The sequence below is a fragment of the Geotrypetes seraphini genome, chromosome 5, assembly GCF_902459505.1.
Source record: "Geotrypetes seraphini chromosome 5, aGeoSer1.1, whole genome shotgun sequence".
NCBI classification, from domain to species: Eukaryota; Metazoa; Chordata; class Amphibia; order Gymnophiona; family Dermophiidae; genus Geotrypetes; species Geotrypetes seraphini.
The window spans coordinates 233,989,096-234,010,926 of NC_047088.1; the positions used below are offsets into that span (position 1 = coordinate 233,989,096).

Consider the following 21,831-nt stretch of genomic DNA (forward strand, 5'->3'; position numbering starts at 1 on the left):
ATCCACGATCCCTTTATCCCTCAGGAATCCGTCCAATCCCTGTTTGAATCCCTGTACCGTACTCTGCCTGATCACGTCCTCCGGTAGCGCATTCCAAGTGGTCCACGACCCTTTGGGTGAAAAAAAAACTTCCTTGCATTTGTTTTGAACCTATCTCCCTTACAGTTTCTCCGAATGCCCCCTCGTACGTGTTGTCCCCTTCAGTCTGAAGAATCTGTGCCTATCCACCCTCTCTATGCCCCTCAAGATCTTGAAGGCCTCTATCATATCTCCCCTGAGCCTCCTTTTTTCCAGAGAGAAGAGCCCCAGCCTATCCAACCTCTCGGCGTATGGGCAGTGTTCCAGCCCTATTACCATTTTCGTTGCTCTCCTTTGGACTCTCTCAAGTACCACCATGTCCTTCTTGAGGTGCGGCGACCATACTGAACACAGTATTCCAGATGTGGACGCACCATCGCTCGATACAATGGCATGATGACTTCCCGCGTCTTGGTTGTTATGCCCCTCTTTATGATGCCCAGCATCCTGTTGGCTTTTTTCGAGGCTGCTGCGCACTGTGCAGATGACTTCAGTGATGCATCCACCAGCACACCCAAGTCTCTCTCAAGTCTGCTGTCTCCCAACAATGCCCCCCCCCCCCAATTTGTAGTTGAACAACGGGTTCTTTTTCCTATATGCATGACCTTGCATTTTTCCACGTTAAAGCGCAATTTGCCATTTGTTTGCCCAGTCTTCCAGCTTGTCCAGGTCCCCTTTGCAGGTCCTCACACTCCTCCCTGGACCTAACTCTGCCGCACAGTTTGGTATCATCTGCAAAATTTTATAACCTCGCACTTGCCTCCTTTCCAGGTCATTGATAAATATGTTGAAGAGTAACGGCCCCAGCACCGATCCCTGTGGCACACCGCTTGTGACTCCCCGCCAGTCAGAATATTGGCCCTTCACTCCGACCCTCTGCAGTCTACACGACAACCAGTGCTTGATCCATCTGTGCACATCCTCTCCCACCCCGTGGTTCCACAGTTTTCCTAAGCAGCCTTTCATGTGGCACCTTGTCGAAAACCTTTTGAAAATCGAGGTAAATGATGTCTATGGATTCCCCATTGTCCACCCGACTGCTTATTCCCTCAAAGAAGTACAGAAGGTTCGTTAGGGCATGGACCTTCCCTTACAGAATCCGTGCTGGCTTGTTCTCAGTAGGCCATTCCTCTCGATGTGCTCGCAAATGCCGTCCTTGGTCATAGCTTCCACCATCTTCCCTATAATTGAAGTCAGGCTCACCGGCCTGTAGTTCCCGGGGTCACCCCTCGATCCCTTCTTGAAGATAGGTGTGGACATTCGCCAATTTCCAGTCCTCTGGTACCTCACCAGTTTTTCAAGGATAGGTTGCAAACATGCTGGATTGTGCCCGCTATTTCTTGTCTTAGTTCCTTCAGAACCCTTGGGTGGGCTTGATAGGTAAGTTCAGTCCTGCAGAACTAGGTCAACCGGCCAACATCAAAGAAGCAGGAGGACCAGGAACCAAGCCAATGAAGACCACCATGACACTAGTCACCGAACAGGAAAGGCCAGGTGCCGCCCACAGCAGACCCCTGAAGTAGAAGTCGTTTCTCTTCGATGTGTCCCAACAACGCAGCGGCAGGAGTGCAAGTCTGCCGAGGAGAGGGGGAGAGAGGGCAGGTCACAGAGAGATCCTCTGATTGCTGGCATCAATCCACCGCTGGGGCTGTGCTGCATTACGCCGATGGCTTCCTCCTTCTGCTGCTGGACAAGAGCCCGGACAGGGAAAGCTGGTTGAACCAGCTGATAGAATCCCCAGGAAGAGCAGCAGTTGGGAGAGATTAAAGAAAACACAGTTCCCTCAGAAACTGGCACGCTCCCTTCCAAGTGACTTGGCACCAGAAGACAGGCCTTAGAATGCTTTATGGCTGCAGGTGGCACCTATATGGCAGTAGAGTAGGGTGTGTGTGGTGGGGGGAGGGGGGTTGGAGGGCTCACATTTTCCAACATAAATGTAGTGGTTAGAGTGCCTTATGGGACTTGCTACTCCTCTCTATGGTTCACTAGCCCACCCACCAGGCTATTTAAGACACCTGTGTGCAGCTCCACTAGGCTTTCCTATATCCTATACCTGTCTGGAGACAGGAATGTATGTTTATATTGTGATCTTTGTGGGAGTGAGGGGGTCCATGAGCACTGGGGAGTGGGGGGTGTCTTACCTTGATGCATGGTCACTTTAGGCCCTTTGTGGCACTTAGACCCTTCTAAAACAAGTCTAGTTCCGAACATATAAGTTCTGTCCAGGATGCCTTACAAAATGTTTGATTATTGCTGCAAGACGTCCATGGTCTAACCCACCCTTGAAACTGCCCAAAACCTGCCCATAACACACCTCCACCATATCCAGATCATAACTGAGGGTATCGGCCCCTAGACTAGTACTCAATGGTACATCAGTAAAAGCATTTTGCATTGATTTGACTTCAGCATCTAGGATAGAGCGGATTTTATGTGTTTTCTCATGGAAAAAGGTGAATAAAGTTTCACTGTCGGGATTGACCATTCCCTTGGGAAGCAGTGAATAAAAATTTTGTTAGCGAAAAGAGGCTTCTGGATCTATTTGGGTCTTGACTATTAAGATTGGAGTAATAAGCCTTTTTTACCACCAGAGTAGCTGATTTGTAGTACATCTAGTATTTTTCTCCAGTGGGATTTCTCTTCGTTAGTTTCTCATTTTGTGCCATGTTTTACAGCTTTTGTCACCTCTTTTTTTCAACCTCAGGTATTCAGTGAACCATGGGGATGATTTCTGACTTGAAGATGATTTTCTTTGCTTTTTGGCAGCTTTTCATAGCACGTTTATACTCCTTTGTGCATGCTGAGGCTGCTTCTTCAAGGGAGTTTCTCATAGATTCAAATTCTTTGTCAGTTTGGGAAATGCAAAAGTAAAGGTCTTAAAATTGACTCAATCAGGATTGGGAATTGTTTTAACTCGGGATATGTCCCTACTCATGATTGGCTTAATTTTTGTTATGAGTTCAAATGTAATAAAGTAGTGGTCAGACCACGGTACTGGGATATTGGTACAGTTGGTTGATTTTTGGCCTAGTAGAGGTACATCTAGGGTGAAAATCAATCTAAAATGTTGCCTGAGGAACGAGTGGAATAGCTCACCATCTGGGAGAAGCCTAAATTCATTAGTGTTATTGTAAAGTCCTGTGGTGCTCCAGTAATTACAGGATAGTCTTGAAAATTAAAATCCCCTAGGACAATTATTTGTTTGTGGGATAACACCAGCTTACTAATGATATCCAGTAAGTCTTCTAGAGTGCTCATAAGCTAAGAGCAAAGATGATTTTTTTGTTGTGACCTACTGAGAAGATAAGACATTCTAGGGCCTGTAATACTACAGATTCAATAAGTTGAGGGTCTGTAGTGGATTTAATAATGGCAGCTACCCCTCCACCTTTTCTAACAGGATGGGAGCAAGCAAGTGCTTGGTAGCTTGGGGGACATAATATACCCAGAGTAGCATCTTCATTATCTTTTAACAATGTTTCAGTAATCAGAAAAAAATCCCACTTTTTATCTGTAAGAGCACCTGTTAGTATAATACTTTTGTTATTCACTAATCTGGCATTAACCATAGCAGCTGACAATCTGCATGCCAGAGGACTTATGGGTATAGTAGGGATTTTTTTAAGGTAGCTGGTCCTAGCTTTAGCTGTATTCCTGCATCGGTTGTTCCCTAGGTCCCCATATCTACCCTGACCTGTGATTACTGGAATAGGAAAGCACGTGGAGGTGCATAATCGAAAGGAATGTCTAAGTCCATTTTCCTCTAAGTCGCAAGTTGTCCAAAGTAAAAAAACAGCCTAGGACACATTTTCGAAAAATACGTCCAAAATTTTTTTTGTTTCAAAAATCGTCTAACTATACATCCTGCCGATCTGATCGTCCAAGCCGTCCATCTTTTTGTCCAAGTCAAAAATGCCTAGAACAAGCCCTGATGGACGTGGGAGGGGTCTGCAAAATGATGGACTGAACACCCAGTCATGGCACCTAAATAGTGGAGTACCTTACAGGGCACTGCTGTGAACTTTATAAAAAGGGTGCCATGTCTTCTCCTCACTACAGCTCCCTTATAGGTCATGGTGAGCCCCCCAAGCCACCTTCAGAATCCCCTAGACCCACTTATCTACTACCCTAATAGCCCTTATGGCTGCAGGAGCCACTTATATGAAAGTAAAAAAGGGTTTTGGGGGTGTATAGGGGAGTGCACATGTTTAAGTATCAATGCAGTGATTACAAGGGCTTATGGGCATTGGTCCTCCTCTCCATGAGTCCCTAACCCACCTCCAAGATGGCTTAAGCCGCCTCTGTGCTGGACGTCTAGGCTTTCCTATGCCAGGCTGCCAGGTGATGATGGTCTGGAGGCTGAATTTTAAAGGTGTGATTACGATTTTTATGGGGTTGGGGGGGTGTCGGTAATCACTGGGGTAGTGTGTGAGGGTCTGTTTTATGTGTTTGCAATGCTTATCTGGTGACTTTAGGTGGTTTTTTGTGACTTAGACCATGTTTTAGATGGTCTAAGTCACAACGTCCAAGTTCCGCCGATCTTGGGCTGTATAACTTTCGGGTATACATGCTGTACAACTAAGTTTAAGCCGGCCCACGTCCCGCCCAACTCTCACCCGCGACACTCCTCCTGAAATGCCCCATTTAGCTTTGGTCGTTCAGTGGCACTATGAAGGCCTAGGTCATTTAGAAATATGTCCAAGACCCGTTTTTATTATCGGCACATGGACGTATTTGGACAATGTTCATCCAAGTGCCAACTTAGGCCAGTTTTTGGACGATTTTCTCTTTCGATTATGAGCCCCATAATTAGGGATTATGAATAGCTGACTCTGTGACTAAGAGTGTGTGACTAGTGTTGGAGTGATTATTAAGAGGAAGATTGTTATAGGATGCACATCATCATGTCATTTCACACTAAATTGCAATAAAGATATGATTGAAATTTGCTCCCTTTGCATGCCTGTTTTGATCCCCACTCTACACTGAGTGCTTGGTTTTCTTCATGGGATATCAGCATCTTCTTTGTTGTTTTTGATAGAAAATAACATGCTCTATGTCTGGTAACTCCAGTTGTGTCTGATTAGGTCCCAGAAGTACCAAGCAAAGGCCATAAACTACCTCAACTAGGCATAGGAAAACTCACACTCCATTCACATATCTCCAATCAAAGAAGTTAAACAGAAAAAATGATATGATGGCCTCCTAGCCACTCAAGCAGCAAAACCAGACAACCAAATCTCCAATCTATTGATAATGACCCCAGACTATAAGATATTCAGAAAAGAAATAAAGGCTATACTCTTCAAGAAATCCCTGAAAAAGTCTTAACACCACAAGTTCCTTCCTTCTTCCCACCAGCTCCCGAACTCCCCGAAACTACCTGATCCATTCTTTACCTTCACTGGAAATGACCAGAGATCTTCCTTTGTAACCCTCCTTCTATAACTCTTCTGTAATCCACTATAACTCTTCTGTAATCCACTTTGAACCGCAAGGTAATAACCAGATATCTTCCTTTGTAACACTCCTCCTATAACTCTTTTGTAATCCACCTTGAACCACAAGGTAATGGCGGAATAGAAATCTCTAATGTAATGTAAAAAGCAATGCCCGGGCAAGATAGTATGGAATTGTAATAGTTGTTAAATTTTCAGAAGCACATAATCAAAAGGCCTTAAATGTTAACATAAAAACTTTGTAAATAATTCTGTTTTATTGGTAGCCAATGATGTGATTTTAATAAATGTGTTATCTGATCAAACTGTCTTGCCTTACAAAGAAGCCTAAATTGTAGTATTCTGAAGGGTTTGCAATTTTTTCTAGATGGAACAAGGTGAGCTGGCATAATCAGCATTGTAGTAAACAAGTCTGTAGACAGTCTCCCAGAAAAGGTGGTGGAAACAGAGACTGTGTCTGAATTCAAGAGGGCCTGTGATAAGCACGTCGGATCTCTCAGAGAGAGAAAGAGATAATGGTTACTGTGGATGGGCAGACTAGATGGGCCATTTGGCCTTTATCTGCCATCATGTTTCTATAATGATGGAATCAAAACGTTAAATGTGTTGTGATCAAAAATATGTTTGACAGAATGTAATTGATGAAAGAGAAAAAAGCTTGTCTTCCATAAACCAGAAATTTGAGGAAGAAATGAAAATGCAAAATCAAATATGATTCCTAGATAGCGAAAAGTTTCTACAGAGGCAATCTGGTGTCCAAATAAGGAGTAGGGTTGGATGGACTGAGAAGCAGACCGATAAGCTAACAGGCCATGGTTTGTCCTTATTTGGGACTAGTCTGTTCTATGACATTAAATATAGGCCAAACTCACATTGCTTCTGATACCATCACTCACCTGGATATTTAATGCCAGTGCCTAGATGAGGCACAACATTGAATATTAGAGTCTAATTTGTCTATTAGTGGTTCATAACAATAATCCAGCTATGTGCTATTCTGTAAATACATACATGTCTTTGATACTGCAAACTTTGCAGATGGATGGATTTTCTGGATGCATAGCTTACAGAATTCTATAACCCTGTATTGTTCTATAACTTATGCGTATATCTTTACAAATCTATGAGCTGTATGGCTAGCATTAATACCCAGATTCTATAAAAAGACAACTAAGTTAGGCTTCTAGATCGGTCTGCCTAACTGATCCAGGCACCTAAATTAATTATTAAAAAAGCTCAATTGGCGACTAACTGAATAGCCCTTGATGGGGACTGTCCCAACATTGTTGGTTTGGCTGAGAACTTTTCAGTGGCCCCTCGATTACCAAAAATATTGGTGTAATTCCACTCAAACAAAGGGAAGCTATGAAGACACAAGCAAAAAAGAAAAGAAGGCAGATAATTGTTATGGTGTGCAATCTTCTTGGCTAGATGCAGTGTACTAATGCCTTATATACAAGGCACACAAATACAACCTGACATAATGATACATGAAACTATAGGATCCTTTGCTTATCTGCCAATTTGTTTTATTCCTTATTGCACATTCTATAATAAAGCAAAATGAAATCATTGAACCAGATACACTGGAGATGAATTAGTAAAATAATATTTGCTCTTCAGTGGCTAGTCTAATTGCACCCAATTACAATTAATGTTCTATAAACACTTTAACTGTGGAAAGAACATTATCAATCTTTTGAAAATTAATTTCAGCTATAAACTACATGGTCAGATGGACTTTAATGGTGTTGAGAGACTTAAATATTTTGCAATAATTTAAATTTAGTCATCATCTGGAGGAAGAAACACGGTGCTATAGATAAGAGCAACTGCCAACATCTGTGGTGCTCCTGGTTTTAAGGATATCCACAATGAATATACACGGAATAACGTTTTCACGCTACACAAATACTACATATCTCACCCTTATTCCTTGTTATCTATCCTGACAACCCAAATGGCTGAATGAGCCGGATTCTACACGTGGCGCCGTAATCAGCGGCCGCCTAAAAAACGGTGAAAGGTATGTGTTGGAAATGTAGGCCAGGGTTCTCAAGGCCTACATTTCTGGCGCCTACCTTTCACGTGAATCATGGCCACAGAGGCGGTTTACGATGCCTATCACCACTTCACAGTTACACTGGCATCCATCCTTGCTGGAATGTTCCACCAACAGATTCCACTTTTGCGCTGAAGTTATATTGTTGCACACTTAATATGCCTCGATACATCACACTCACTCCCTCTTTTACAAAGGTGCGCTGTTTTTTAGAGCGCGCTAAATGCTAACTCGTGCATGTTATCCTATGGTTAGCAGATGCGTCGATTTAGCGCGTGCTAAATCCATGCTAAAATGCTTAGCGCATCTTTGTATATGAGGGCCTCAGTTTTTATGGAACATCAGAACGCCACCCAAGTGGTATAACCCGGCATAGCAGCACTCCTCATTGATCCCATACATCCGCATGAGGTTTAAACTTTCTTTAAATCTTGATTCATAAAGTAATTCATTCTTTCAATTTTCTTAAGAATTTTCTAAACTTATTCAGTATAATTTATAGAGTGAATTAAACTTACTCCCCCCCCCTCTTTTACAAAGGTGCACTATGCTTTTTAGCGCGCAGTAAATATTAGCACACGCTAAACGCTAACACGTACATGTTATCCTACGGACGCTTTAGTGGTTAGCGCACGCATCGACTCAATGTGCGTTAAATCCGCGCTAAAACGCTTAGCGCACCTTTGTAAAAGAGGGCCTTAGCTTTAGCTATAATAGCACCGTCCCTCGCCGACGCGTTTCCTTCCTTCCTTCAGCTGATTGGGTGTGGGGATGTGATTGCATGCCGTGGCCTTTTTGTAGCTTCGGCAGCTTGATGAAGGGTGTAGAGTAACTACTTTTCAGGTGAGTAAGACAGTTAGGGCTCTTTTACGAAGGTGCGCTAGGGCCTTAATGCACGGAATAGTATGCGCTAAATTGCCGCATGCGCTAGCTGCTACCGCCTCCTTTTGAGCAGGCGGTAGATTTTCATCTAGCGTCTGCTAATCCGGCGCGTGCGCTAAAACCTCTAGCGCACCTTCGTAAAAGGAGCCCCTAATGTTAGGTTGGTTTGGTGATATTTTGCCACAGTTTTAGCAATATAAAGTTTTGCTTATGTTTTAGCTTAGGGGTGGTGCTACAATTTTATTTTTTATTTATTTAATTTATTTATTCAAATTTCTATACCATTCTCCCAAAGGAGCTCAGAACGGTTTACATGAATTTATTCACTCTATAAATTATACTGAATAAGTTTAGAAAATTCTTAAGAAAACTGAAAAAAATTAATTACTTTATGAGTCAAGATTTAAAGAAGGTTTAAACATCACGAGGAGTGCTGCCATGCCGGGTTATATCACTTGGGTGGCGTTCTGATGCTCCATAAAAACCGAGTGTGATGTATCGAGGCATATTAAGGGCTCCTTTTATCAAGGTGTGCTACGGGGGTTAGCGCGTCGGACATTTCATCACGCGCTAACCCCCGCGGCAAGCCAAAATACTAACACCTCGCCAATGAAGGTGTTAGCGAATAGAGCAGCAGGCGGTTTAACGCGCGGTATTCCGCGCGTTAAACCCCTACCACGCTTTGATAAAAGGACCCCTAAGTGTGCAATAATATAACTTCAGTGCAAAAGTGGAATTTATTGGTGTAACACCACTTCAGGCATTAGCCACATCTGCAGTGATGCTAGGTGTTATAAAGCGCCTCTGTAGCCGCGATGCAGGTGCCTTTTTTTATAGGCATCGGTAAGCGTCTACATTAAAAAATTATTTAAAAACAGTGTTTTGCACTTAAGTTAGGCTCAGGTAGCGTGCCTACCGACTCCTAACCTAAGGCGCCATTTATAGAATATGGGCCCATATGTCGTGAGGACTGGGCTATAACCACAGCCATAATCTATTGTAATACAGAATGACCTTAATTCTGATAAAATTGTAATTTTTGTAGGATGTGGACTAACAAAAGAGCTAGGACCAGTAAGCGAGACATAATACATGTGCTTTGGAGACTCATGAATTACATCACTTTTTTTGTTCAATAAAGCATCACAACCTAAAAGGATTCCTGTTTCTGGTTATGTGAACATAAGAGCATAAAAACATAAGCAGTGCCTCTGCTGGGTCAGACCAGAGGTCCATCACGCCCAGCAGTCTGCTCAAGCGGCAGCCCATCAGGTCCAGGACCTGTATAGTAATCCTCTATCTATATATACCCTTTTATCCCCTTTTTCTTCAGGAAATCATCTAATCCCCTCTTGAACCCCAATACTGTACTCTGTCCTATCACACCCTCTGGAAGCGCATTCCAGGCGTCCACTACCCTTTGGGTGAAGAAGAACTTCCTAGCATTGGTTCTGAATCTGTCCCCTCTCAATTTTTCCGAATGCCCTCTCGTTCTTGTAGTTTTCGAACGTTTGAAGAATCTGTCCCTCTCCCCTTTCTCCATGCCCTTCATGATCTTGCAAGTTTCTATCATGTCCCCCCCTCTAAGCCTCCGCCTTTTCCAGGGAAAAGAGCCCAGATTCTCTAATCTTTCAGTATATGAAAGGTTTTCCATACTTTTTTATCAATCGCGTCGCTCTTTTCTGAACCCTCTCAAGTATCGCCATATCCTTCTTAAGGTACAGAGACCAATATTGGACGCAGTACTTCAGATGCGGGCGCACCATCGCCCGATTATAACGGCGGATAACTTCTTTCGTTCTGGCTGTAATACCTTTCTTGATAATACCTAGCATTCTATTCGTCTTCTTAGAGGCCACTGCGCACCGTGCCGACGGTTTCATTGTATTGTCCACTATTACCCCAAGTCCTTTTCTAGGGTACTTTCACGCATTACAAGCCCTCCCAATAGGATTTCATCTGTTTTCAACAGTCAGTATACAAGTACATAAACATCATCGTACTGGGACAAAGGACCATTAAGCCCAGTATCCTGTTTCCAAGGGTAGCCAGTCCAGGTCACAAATACCTGACAGGGTCCCAGAACAGTAAATTAGATTTCACGCTGCTTATTCTTAATAATGGTGCATGGACTTTAAGGAACTTGTCCAAACCTTTTTAAACCGTGCTATGCTATCTACTTTTGCCACATTCCGTCGCAGCAATTTTCAGATCTTAATTGCCCACTGAGTGAAGAAATATTTTCTCGAATTTGTTTTTCACGTTCAACATAGCAGTTTCATTGCATGCTCCCCTAATCCTTATACAGTATTTCTGGAAATTTGCTTTTTATGTATAGCGTTTATTCTTATGTAAATTTGACGGTTTTAAAAAATTGTTTGCATGCATCACTGAATGTTCAGTGTTCTCTTTATGTAAAACCGATCAGAACTTATGGCAGGGCGGGTATATAAGAATAACGTTTATTTTTATTAATAATTTTCATTTATCAAGAGGTACAATTATTAAACAACTGCATGCACCTTATTTGGTGAATTCTCTCCACGAAAACATAAGAGACATTTGGCAATAAGAATTTTCCCTGCGGCCCACTTTATTCAAACACCAGGTAACTCAGTCTTACCATTAAAGTACTATTGTAGACGTGTCCATTAGCAACTCACTTCCCAGAGATACCTGCAGTACTGTTTAATGTAGTATGCTGCAAATATCACTTTCTGCTGTTTATGTTACAACCAAAAATACTGCTGCTATTTGGAAAAGCTGTGTTAAAGCCTGCTAGGAAATAATTTGTAAGGAAATGCTAGTGTTTATGGCAAGTCTATTGATTTATGCTCTTCAGCTGAAATGTCATGATCTGGGGGTTTTATTCAGTAGCAGAGGGAAAGAGAAACATCACGATTTTCAAAGGTGCATCTAAATCCTTTCTAATTCTTTTTTATTTCTAAAATAATAACAATAAAAAAAGATGTGAAAAAAATTAGATTACCTGGGTACAATAGGAAAACGGTTTTTTGCATGGTGGGTCACAGTGTCTGGTTGTAGCAGGCTTGGTCTGCTTAAGGCAGCCCCCTGAAATGACAGGATTTTTTCACAAATTATAATTCACCATAAGAAAACAAATATGATTCGAATGACAGATAGGGCCTTTTAGTTTCTTTATTGAATACATGATGGGTAACCAATCTATCTGTCATTCGAATCATAAAAAAAAATAGAGGGATATAAAAATAAAGGGAATGCCCCCATGCATTACATCTGGGCTTAGCGTTGCAGTAAAATCTTGCATTTAAATGTGTTAAAACCCACATTTTAGCACACTTTAGTGAAAGGGCCTTTTAGTTTCTTTATTGAATACACGATGGGTAACCAATCTTTCACTAAAGTGTGCTAAAATTTAGGTTTTAACACATTTAAACGCAAGATTTTACTGCATGCTAAGCCCAGATTTAATGCATGGGGCATGGCCTCTATTTTTTTTTATTGCTAGTTGTACGTTAATGTAGTCATTAACTCTTGTTACCTGCAAGACATTAACATGGACAACTTACTGCCTCTTGTTTAAGAGGTGCAAAGGACTAGTTTTAGGAAATTATCAAAAAGGTCAATGTATGAGCAGAACTCTCATGAGAATAAACCCTTTAAATATTAGGCTTGTTTGCTTTATGGATTCCAAATGGGGAAGATGTGGCTCGCTGGCAGAGCTGCACCCAGAGGTTGTGAGATCAAATCCCAGTACTGTTCCTTGTGACCCTGGTCAAGTCACTTAATCCTCCATTACCCACCACCTTAAATGCCAAAGCCACAAAAAGGCAATATAAAAATCCCCACCATGAGCAGAATTAGCTCCAGACATTCAATGCTAGATCATATTCAGGTACTAGCAATGAATATTCAGGGTTAATGCTTTAGATGCACATCCTATAGTAGTTCTAATACCTCTCCAAACCTCCTCCAATCCAACCCTACCCCCATCCCCTATGCAGCAACTAACTCCCCTTCCACCCACCCCTGATGCAGCTCCAATCTTTCTCCCAACCTCTTGGTTCAAAACCTAACCTCCCTCCAGGTACTGCATGTCTGCCACTAGAGGTTGTGGTAGCCATTTTGTTGAGGCAGTTGCTAAGGACAGGAGCAACTGAGGTTTGTTCCTGCCTCTATTGCCCTCTACAGGGACTGTGAATATGCCAAAGGGGGCCCTCTGAAGTTTGAGTGGTGCGTGGAAGGGAGGTAAGGTCGAAAGAGTATTTGAAAGAGGATAAAAGCTGCAGCAGGAGGGGTGTTATGAGTTGGCTCAGAAGGCGGGAAGAGGATCCGAGATGCATCGATGTTGGGAGAGAGGTCAGGTGCTGCATCAGAAGTGGTGTGGAGGAGGATCAGAGCTGCAGAAGGGATGAGAAGGGGATTAGGTGCGGCATCAGGGAAGGGGTGGGAAGGGGATGGGATGGGATGGGAAATAGAAGGGGGATTAGAGTTACTATGGGATATATGAAGAAAATGTATGTGGGTCATGGTTAATATTCAGCTGGGACCCACTTAACCTCTCTGCTACTGCCGAGGTTAACCAGTCATTTGCCAATATTCAGACCAGTGCCTGGCTGACCTCACCACACAAAGTTAAGACAGCTTTTATGTGGTTGCTCAGCTAATTAACCGACTGGAAATCAATAACTGGCTAAGCTTCCATTCCTCCCTTACTCTGCCTCTAGACTGTTTCAGATTGGGCAATTAGAGGAGATATTCAGCACTGTCTCTTTAAGTACTATTGAATAGCCCTACACAAGTGATTTATATGGCCAGGAGCCTTGTCTGGCTGTTTAAATTGTTTTTAATATCTATCCCTAAGTATCTTAATATTTGTGATCTTTGAATGGTTAATTAATCCCACAAGTTTTCCAACACACTATTTTATATTTTTGTATATTCATATGGCTAACAAAAGAGGTAAAAGTTTTCTTATCCTTTGATCACATACTATTACTGAATCTAACCCTTTTCATCACTATAATAAAGGTCATCTTTTAAATTCCCTTCCGCCAAGCCAAAACAAGGATTTTCTCTTCATTCATAGACAGATCCAGATGTGCCCTCGAATCAAACTGATGCCTGGTGCCCACCCAATAAGGGACCCCCTCACCCTCACAATGGTTTTCTTGGCATTATACAGAAATGATTTGCCATGACCTTTTCCTGTGCGGGGTGAGGCACCACTATGTCACTGCTATCCAACATAGGTGCTTTGACCTGGACTAGCATCGTTGCCAAAACCCGCCCAGCATTGGACCCAGAGCAATGGGGGATTAAGAGGTTTGCTTTATTCATACCAGGAACATAGAAACACAACTACTTCTTCCACTTTCACTTTTCTATTCTTGATCAGAGGAGCATAGGAAAACCTCTCGCTTCCAGATATTACTAATAAACAGTACTCGACTGCAACATAAATCTTTCCCATCATTTGGGTGTCACAGGTTTGATTACAAAGAATCCTCAAGCACAGCTGGATAAGTTTGCCTATATGAGGGGGTGCTGAAAACGTTTTCAGTCCAACTAGCTTCCTAAATTCTGAGTGTTATTTTACCACTGTAGCTTAAAAGAGTTGTTTTATTTTGCAAAGTGCCAAATTTGCAGAATTGTAATGCTACGTTTTGACATTGCTTCAGATCATTGATTGAACCGTGTCAACGACAAGTGTGGAATTTTCAGATAATCTGTGTTGTTGAGTTGTTTTTCTATGTAGATACATCCATTCATTTATTTATTTTTTTTGGAGAAGCTGATGATTATACCTGTTACATTTATACCATCTGAACGTTGACACCAAACATTGCGTTCATTATCGCTCCAAAGACTTGCCTTCCATTCATAGCGATAGCATTTTCCACCTACAATTGAATACAAAAAGCAATATATCATTTTGTATTCTATTGTTCCCACATCAGATAAACTGTTGAAATGTACCACTCTGTGAATAATAGAAAGAAAAAAAAAAAAATCCCAAAGAAAATAATGAAAAACACTACAGTGGACTCAAACCTATACATGGACGCGTCTCCAAGACCTGTTCAGGACAGCTCTCCTGGTTTTCTATAGACTGAATTATAAATGCTCTGGATCGAGACTGGCGGCCAATAGTTTCAAAACTTCTTCCGTCAATGCAAGTCAATTCACAGGCGCTCCAAACGGACCACTCTGTCAGGTGGCAATCACCTAGAGGTCAATTTAAAAAGAGGCATGTAATTACAGAGCTAAACACCGACTTGAACATCATCTTTTAGGGCTCAATCAGGCTTATATTCAATGCTATTTAATCAACCAGGATCAGCTCCTGGACGGTTAAATAGCACTTAACCGGGTAAGCGCTAATATTCAATACGAGATGGCTGCTGAATATTAGTGCTTAGGGCCAGATTTTCTAACCGGTGCCACTGTCAACAGCTGCATTAAAATCGGCTACTGATCACATGCCAATCACGTGCTAGTTCCGGTTAGAGAATCGCACCGCCGGCAAAGGTAGGCACCAGAAAATGTAAGCCAGAGTTTTCCACGCCTACATTTCTGGCATCTACCTTTGATGTGTATCACACCTCTATAGGCGTTTTATGCCACCTAATGCGGTTCATAGACAAAATCGCGCGAGACAATGGCGCGCTGACAACTGAGCGCAGACAACTGAGCGCAAGGTTGACGGCGCGCCGAAGAAAAGCACTATTTTAAAGGGTTCCGATGGGGGGTGTTGGTGGGGAACCCCCCTACTTTACTTAACAGACATCGCGCTGGCGTTGTGGGGGGTTTGGGGGGTTGTAACCCCCCCTCGTTATACTTGAAACCGAACTTTTTGCCTGTTTTTTAGGGAAAAAGTTCAGTTTTAAGTATAATGTGGGGGGTTACAACCCCCCAAACCCCCAACAATGGCAGCGTAATGTCTGTTAAGTAAAGTGGGGGGTCCCCCCCACACCCCCTGTCGGAGCCCTTTAAAATAGTGCTTTTCTTCGGCGCGCCGTCAACCTTGCGCTCAGTTGTTGGCGCTCAGTTGTCGGCACGCCGTTGTCTCGCGCAATTTAGTCCCGTCACCCCTAATGCCACTTCCAGTGTTAGCCTATGGAGGCGCAATTCCGGTGCTGAATTTTTTTCGGCATTGGTAGGTGCCTTGAAAATCTATGAAAATCGGCATTTAAACAACATTTTTCAGTGTGCTTAGGCACCTAAAAAACCAGCGCCGTTTAGAGAATCTGGGCGAAGGCGGCTAGCAGCTAGACAGCTATCCATAAAATTTAAAGTGCTAGCCAGCTATGTATAGTCAAATCAGACCATGTCAAAATAGCTAGTCTTTCTTTGGCCACTATAAACCTAGTTGGCCAGCCCTGAATATTGACTTAGCTGGCTAATTTTATAGCGGAAACTGGATATTCAATGCTGGTCACTGGAAATGGCCTGGCACTGAATATTCAAGCTCAGTGCTGACTGCAGGAGTCAGCCTGGTTAAACTCTCATGGTCTGCATATCGGCCCCCAAAGTCTACAGACTAAAGATTAATTTTGTTTTTCCGCCTGTTAGAGGATGTAAACTTAAAAAACATCATCAAAATCTTTTTTTTTTCATATCAGGCAGCGTTATGGGGTAAGGATTTAGAATAATTGCTTTTGCTTACTGACAGTAATGGGGAATTTAGGAGACATCTAAAACATATCTGATCCTGGAAGCCCGCCAAAGCGGCCAGGTCCTCAATCATGCCAACACGCTCCTCCGACCACCAATTTGCAATCCAACCCCCCCCCCCCCTGCGGGCGCTTAGATGAGGGAGGAGGAAGAGGGGATGCCAAACGAAAAGAGGGAGGCAAAGCCATAGGGGGCGCGGAGGGAAACCACCCCCGAAACCCCCCAGGTGCACGTGGGACCCCCAATTATCTGCACAAAGAAAGAAATTAAATTGGGGGCAAAAAACCCCTGGGGGTCCCCAGGGACTCCCTGCCCCAGCAGGGGTCCTTGCTGAAACCTGCCCCTGTGTTTGCAATACAGGGGGAAGGTCACCTGAGGTTGCAGACAAAATGGAGGGGCCAGACAGAGAAAATGGCGAAGTTCCCGCCAAAAATGCTCCCTTCATGGCCTGTAGCGGCTGAGAAGGCTGAACAGTCCCAGCCGCTAAAACAGGCAAGTCGGCATCAGCTGTCAAAAAATCAGCTGAGAGGGAATCCTTCGGGGAATCCCTCCGTGGGCGGTTGGAGAAGACTGGGCTTCCCCACTGCTCCCAGCCAACTCGCGAGGCACCATCGGCGGGGAGCTCTGGGCGCCTGCAGCCGCTGCCGACGGAGCTCTACCACATCACCAGGCCAAACTACCGAGTTCAGTCCGGCCGCGAGTGTCTCGCGGCTGGACCTAATTGTGTCCCACTCCCCCGGAGAAGGGCACAATTGCTCCATACGCGACCTAGCTATAAAAAAGTGCAGGTTAGATGAAAAAATACAGTAAAATACAGTTTTTCTTAAAGGGAAACAACCCTCCATACCAGCACTACCTCAGGATTTTTTTTTTTTTACAGAACAGACTCCACAGGCTCTCGAAGCAATATGCCTTGCTTGATTTAGGGGGCAAGGCTTACTGCTGAGGCTCCTCTAGAAAAATGTGGGGAGGTGGAGGAAGTGGGGGGAGGGACCCCGCTCGAGACCCGCCGGGTTTGACACCCCGAGGTCGGACGGACCCCCAAACAGGGCCCGCCCAAGCTCTGTCCGGCCAAAAACAGGGACTAGAAACCCCCTAAACAAATTCCAACAGCCCTACCAAGGGAGATGGGTACAGATCACTCAACACCTGCTGGAGACTGAAAGAAGACTGATGTAAATAGAGAAGGGAGTATATTATATACTGTCCCACAGTTTTGTTTTCAGTCTCCACCTGCTGGTCATGATTGGATATATACCCATTCGTAAAGATTAACCTCTACTGGTCTGGAGAGTGCTAAAGAATTCTTATTTACGGAGAGGGTGGTGGATGCCTGGAATGCGTTCCTGAGAAAGGTGGTGGAGAGAAAAACGGTGACGGAGTTCAAAAAAGCGTGGAATGAACACAGAGGATCTAGAATCAGAAAAAAATAGTAAATATTTTAGAACTAAGGCTAGTACTGGTTCACTCTCCCCTCAGAACTGTTTGTATCCTGTCTGGGGGAGAGTGGGCTTGTGAACCCATGCTGTTGCTAATCTATAATGAAATGAAGCAGTAAAGAAGTTGAAAACCTGCCACAGTTTCAGCTCCTGAAGATGCTGTAATAGCGACACGTGGTGCTACGTCGGGCTGGCTGGACACAGTCTGAATTGGAGTGAGAAGGCATTATAACGGCTTTGTCTAAGAATCAATATATGCTTGTGGGAACATTGGAGAATACTGGAGAAGTGAAGTAATGCACACAGACTATGATGTGGAACAGCTTTATTTTCATCAGAAAAGACTTGGGAATGGACTGAGTACAAGCTCCGGGTTTTCTTCCATTGTATTGTGGGATAATACAGATTTTAGTAACTGAAAGTGCAATATGGATTCATTTATGTTTAATGTGTAATATAGAATTAAGATTTGCGTTATTTAATAAAAATACAGTATATTTAAATAAAAAACCTGTCTAGTTATATTATACTAGTTTTTTAGCCCGTTACATTAACGGGTGCTAGAATAGATGTGTAGACTTAGGCATTTATTTCTCTCTTTCTGTATGTGTGTCTTTCTTTCTGTCTTTTCTTTCTGCCTCTCCCCCCTGTCCAGCAGTAGCCCTTCTCCCTTCCTTTTACCTCCCCTCTGTCCAGCAGTACCCCTTCCCTGCTCCCCCTGTCCATCAGTAGCACTTTTCCCTTCTTTTTACCTACCCAATATTCCCATTTCCCCTTTTACCTTTCCTATTTCCACCTTTTTCACCCCATCCAGAGTACCTGTTGCATTGTTGGCGTTCCAGTGTCTCCTCTTCATTGGGTCTGGGCCGACTATTGTGGGCCAGGATTGCTAGGGGTGTCCTGTGGGACAGGCAGGGGCAAGGGTCAGCAGAGTTGGGGTAGTGTGTGGGGCCTCTGCCAGGTCTCGGGGAGCTGGTGTCTGCTCCCATTCCCTCTTCCACAGCCGCCACCACCAACATGTCTGCCCAGGCGAAATGCAGCGTTTTATTTTTTGTGCAGCGCGCAGGCGTCGCATCGCACGGCGTCTGCCAGGCGAAACGCAGCGTTTTATTTTTTGTGCAGCGCGCAGGCGTCGCATCTTGGGGCGGTGACGTCCAGGCCTCGCACTGCCACGTCTTTCTTGGCCCGCGACGGAGAGGGCAAGGGGTGCTAGCGGCCGACATCCGCCGCTCTGCACCGTGTTTCGCCTCAAGCCGCTGCGGCCTCCTCCCGGCAGCCGCCGCTCCGCACTGCCTTGCCGCGGCTTTGGCCGGTAGGGCCGTATTGTGAGGTGGAGAGCAGGGAAGGGCGCGCATGTGCACTAGTCTTGCCACATTCCGACAGAAAAGGGATCAGGGAACACGCGAGGCAAGTGCGCATGCACGGCTAGCATTTTATTATTTAAGATGTATTAAATACTTTTTGAGATAGGTAATTTGGTTAATTGTATCCTGCTTTGTAGTATTTATAGAACCTAGTGGTGACTTAGACATCAGCAGGTGTGCACACATTAGCCACCGGTATATTAAGCCAGGGTTTTCTTGGCATAAAATACCAGTGCCTAAGTCAATCCGTGCCCAAACTCCACCTCTAACCATGTCTACTTTCTGCGTCGGCACTGGTAGGTTCCCTGTTGTAGACACTTACTGCAAGGTAGTAGGCACCCACCAAGTTAGGCGCTTACCAGCTCATTTATTATTTTTAAAAAATTTGTTAAAAAAAAAAAAATTTGTAATGGTGCTTTCAATTATCAGCACCAATTAAGACAATTAAAAAAATAAGTTAGGCTTCTAGATCCGCAGTGGCTTGCCAATCTAGGTGACTAACTTTAAGCACCGTTTACAGAAGGCAAGCCTTATAACCACCCCGGAGCTGATGTGAATGGTCATACCTAAATGTTGTTGAAACACATAAAACTTATCGAGGCCTTTTACTATGCTGCACTAGAATGCAGTCTGCACTATTATTTGTATAGAGATTTCCCATGCGCTAGGGCAGGGGTAGGCAATTCCGGTCCTCAAGAGCCGGAGCCAGGTCAGGTTTTCAGGATCTCCACAATAAATATGCAGGAGATAGATTTGCATCTCAAGGAGGCAGTGCTTGCAAATCCATCTCATACATATTCACAGTGCAGATCATGAAAACCTGACCTGGCTCCTGCTCTCGAGGACTGGAATTGCCTATCCCTGCTCTAGGGCTACTTTAATACAGCTGTTAAATTACCACATTTCCTATTTTTCTTATTAATAGCCATTCACTATTTTCCCAATTAGCACATGGCCACCTATTTACCAGACGGTAAAGGCTCTTGCGCTAATCACTGGGCATGCCTATTCTTCACTTCCAAACACGCCTTCATGCTACTTTGGAGGAAAGATGGAAGAGGGGAGGTATGATAGAGATTTTTAAATACGTGCACCTATGTTTCATAAATACACATGAGGTGAGTCTCTTTCAATTGAAAAGAAAATCCAGAGTGAGAGGGCATAGGCTCAAGTTAAGAGGCAAGAGGCTGAATAATAAATACTTTTTTTTGCAGAAAGGGTGGTACCGTATTTTCACACATATAACGTGCGCGTTATACGCGTTTTTACCTACCGCGCATACCCCTCGCGCGTTATACGCGTGAGCGCGGTATACAAAATTTTTTTTACATAGTTCTCACCCCGCCCGACGCCCAATTCACCCCCCCCAGCAGGACCGCTCGCACCCCCACCCCGAACGACCGCTCGCACGCGCTCCCACCCGCACCCGCATCCACGATCGGAGCAAGAGGGAGCCCAAGCCCTCTTGCCCGGCCGACTCCCCAACTCCCCGACAATATCGGGCCAGGAGGGAGCCCAAACCCTCCTGGCCACGGCGACCCCATACCCCCACCCCGCACTACATTACAGGCAGGAGGGATCCCAGGCCCTCCTGCCCTCGACGCAAACCCCCCTCCCTCCAACGACCGCCCCCCCCCCCAAGAAACCTCCGACCGCCCCCCCAGCCGACCCGCGACCCCCCTGGCCGACCCCCACGACACCCCCACCCCCCTTCCCCGTACCTTTGGTAGTTGGCCGGACAGACGGGAGCCAAACCCGCCTGTCCGGCAGGCAGCCAACGACGGAATGAGGCCGGATTGGCCCATCCGTCCCAAAGCTCCGCCTACTGGTGGGGCCTAAGGCGCGTGGGACAATCAGAATAGGCCCTGGAGCCTTAGGTCCCACCTGGGGGCGCGGCCTGAGGCACATGGGCCCAACCCGACCATGTGCCTCAGGCCGCGCCCCCAGGTGGGACCTAAGGCTCCAGGGCCTATTCAGACCATTACGCATGCTTACAGAGCTGGGACCAGGGCAGGGCGGGCGAAAGGAGAGTCGGGACAGCGCACGGAGAGGCGGGGCAGTGCACGGAAAGTCAGGGCGGGTGAACGGAGAGTCGGGACAGCGCACGGAGAGTCGGGGCAGTGCACGGAAAGTCAGGGCGGGTGAACGGAGAGTCGGGACAGCGCACGGAGAGTCGGGGAGGGCGAAAGGAGAGTCAGGGTGGCCAGAGGAGAGTCGGGGCGGGCGAAAGGACAGTCGGGCTGCATGCGCGGTATACCCGTGAGCGCGGTATACAAAAGTTTTTGTACATAAAATCGTGGTTTCTGCGCGCTATACCCGTGTGCGCATTATCTGCGTGAAAATACGGTAATTGTGTGGAATAGTCTCCTGGTAGAGGTGATGGAGACAAAGACGATGTCTGAATTCTTGGAAACGTGGGAGGGGAGGAGATATGAGTAGTGGATGCTGCAGATGGGAGACTGGATGGGCTATTTGGCCTTCATCTGCCTTCATGGTTTTTTTGGTGTCAGGTCAAAAGCGCGCCAGGACAAAGGCACGTGCAGACAACTGAATGCAACATGGAGGCGCGCGCCGAAGAAAATGACTGTTTTAAAGGGCTCCGACGGGGGGTGTTGGGGGAACCACCCCACTTTACTTTATACAGATCGCGCCACTTTGTGGGGTCCTTGGGGAGTTGTAACCCCCCACATTTTACTGAAAACTTCACTTTTTCCCTAAAAAATAGGGAAACAGTTAAGTTTCCAGTATAATGAGGGTGGTTACAACCCCCCCAAACCCCCCCAACACCGCGGCGATCTGTATTAAGTAAATTGGGGGGTTCCCCATAAAACCCCCAGTCGGAGCCCCTTAAAAACACTCTTTTTCTTCGGCGCGCGCATCCGTCTTGC

General features: G+C 44.9%; 1 protein-coding gene across 7 annotated transcripts in view; it reads right to left on the reverse strand.

Moving 5' to 3' along the window:
* Positions 1–21,831, reverse strand: part of THSD7B (thrombospondin type 1 domain containing 7B) — a 924,116-nt gene that overhangs the window by 28,780 nt on the left and 873,505 nt on the right. For all 7 annotated transcript variants that reach the window (XM_033944565.1, XM_033944564.1, XM_033944562.1 and 4 more), the window contains 3 exons: positions 14,518–14,691; positions 14,271–14,366; positions 11,471–11,553 (listed from right to left, as the gene is read on the reverse strand). In XM_033944565.1, the coding sequence (XP_033800456.1) occupies positions 11,471–11,553; positions 14,271–14,366; positions 14,518–14,691 (353 nt within the window). The remainder of the gene's footprint in view (positions 1–11,470; positions 11,554–14,270; positions 14,367–14,517; positions 14,692–21,831) is intronic.